The sequence below is a fragment of the Chrysochloris asiatica genome, unplaced genomic scaffold, assembly GCF_000296735.1.
Source record: "Chrysochloris asiatica unplaced genomic scaffold, ChrAsi1.0 scaffold00174, whole genome shotgun sequence".
Taxonomy (NCBI): Eukaryota; Metazoa; Chordata; class Mammalia; order Afrosoricida; family Chrysochloridae; genus Chrysochloris; species Chrysochloris asiatica.
In genome coordinates, this window is record NW_006408692.1 from 2,045,924 (window position 1) to 2,047,799 (window position 1,876).

Here is a 1,876-nt window from a genome sequence, read left to right on the forward strand (position 1 = left end):
CTTTCTACTCCCGTAAGGATTTACACCCTCGGAAACCCTGTACAGGGTCGCTATGGGTCGGAACCGACTCGACGGCACTTAACAACAACAACAACAATTTGAAACTTATGATAAGTTTGGTGATAAAGCTTTTCTTTTCTCTACCTTCTAGGTAACTGAAAAATAGTGTGAAAAGTACCTAAAGAAACTGTTTAGTTCACTATTTGAATACCAACTATTTCTTATTTTAAAACTCCATTCACCTTTCATAAATTATGTGCATATATTGCTTTTACAAAGTCCTTTAAGAAGCTTCATAAGAGTAATTATCAGTATTTTATTAGCTCAGTTTCAGTTGCAATACCTACAGAGAAACTATTAAACCTTTCTTTAAAAATATTACCTTTTCATCAACTCAATTCCTCCCAATTTTTTTAAACAGTGAAATGTTACTTAAATTTGAATAGATAATATAATATCAATTTAGATAAAACTATATTTATATAATCATAGTCTACCCTACATGGTAGCTAACATTCTAGAATCCATAAAAGAAGATTAAATTATACCACCCGGAGAACTTGAGATATACAAAGAATTTAGAGAGAATATACAAAGAATTTAGAGAGAATTTACCAAAACTACTGACTTCCACTAAATATTAAACTAATTTGATACTAACTCAAATATATTTTCTCACCTGCAGCTTCATTTCCTCTAAATCTTTAGTTTTCTCTACTAATTCCTCTCTTAACTCTTCAAGCAGCAGCTGAAATTTTTCCTGGTGAGTTTGCTTTTCATTTAACAGTCTCTTGAGTTCATTTTGTGACTTTGTGTACTCATCCTGCAACCTGATATATGGGGGGGAAGGGGGGAATGAATGTTAAGTGTACTTTTTGCTTTCTAAATTTCATTACCTTATTTATATTAAGTCAACCAATACTACAGAATGACAAGACCAGTATATATTCCATTAAACAGACAAATATCTTTTCATTTAATTATTTTAAATCCGAACAGACTTGATGGCAGTTGGTGGGATTATAGTTTCTTAATGCAATTTTATTTCCAGGGGACAAAAAATACATTTCACTCATCTACATACATTTAATCAGATATGTCATACAACTTTAAAAACAAGAATTTTATAAAAATCATACCCCACTTAAGTATCAGAATCAGTTTGATACAGTGATTTTAAAGCAGAAACTTTATTGTACCAAAAAGTTTTTAATGCACAACAATTATATCTTCCAGAGCAAACATTCAAACTGTCCCAATAAATTTAAATTTAAATAATTTACCTTGTATGTTCAGCTTTCAAAGTCTGATAATTTGTTTTATGATGTTCACATCGTAATCTTTCATCAATTAACATTTTTTGGAACTCAGATTGAGAACTAGTCAGTCCACTGTCTCCAGCAGGAGGAAAATTGTTGGGAAAGGTGTCCATATTGGTAAGTGAGCTGACAACCATGTAAAAACAAATTCTGGCTTACTATAATTTCAGTTTTGTTTCCAAGAGTATTCCTACTGTCTTCTTGCTAAAACAGAATTTCAGGAAGCCAAATTACACCTGCAGAGAGAAACATGCTTAATTAGTGATAAGTAAACTTAAACTTCCTTCAATGTTACATACTTTATCAGTCATATTTTTATCATTTCTGTAACAAAACCCAACTTTCAAAGTCTCAGTAAAAAATATAAGTAAATAAAACAAAATGTAAGAATAAAGTTAAATCAGACCTTAAGGAATTTTTTTTTTTTCACTTCCACAAAAAGTTTCCAAAAGCTATCAAGTTCCTCTGCAAGGAGCTCTGGTAGCGTAGTGGTTACGAATCGGGCTGCGAACCTCAAGATCAGCAGTTCGAAACTACCAGTTGTCCCGTGGGAGACA

General features: G+C 31.7%; 1 protein-coding gene across 1 annotated transcript in view; it reads right to left on the minus strand.

The window, feature by feature from the left end:
• The window catches only part of CCDC41 (coiled-coil domain containing 41), a 122,362-nt gene extending 120,906 nt beyond the window's left edge, over positions 1 to 1,456 (minus strand). The window contains exons 1-2 of the mRNA XM_006871810.1: positions 1,284 to 1,456; positions 680 to 830 (exon numbers count right to left, since the gene is read on the minus strand). Of these exons, the coding sequence (XP_006871872.1) occupies positions 680 to 830; positions 1,284 to 1,456 (324 nt within the window). The remainder of the gene's footprint in view (positions 1 to 679; positions 831 to 1,283) is intronic.
• Positions 1,457 to 1,876: the final 420 nt, after the last annotated feature.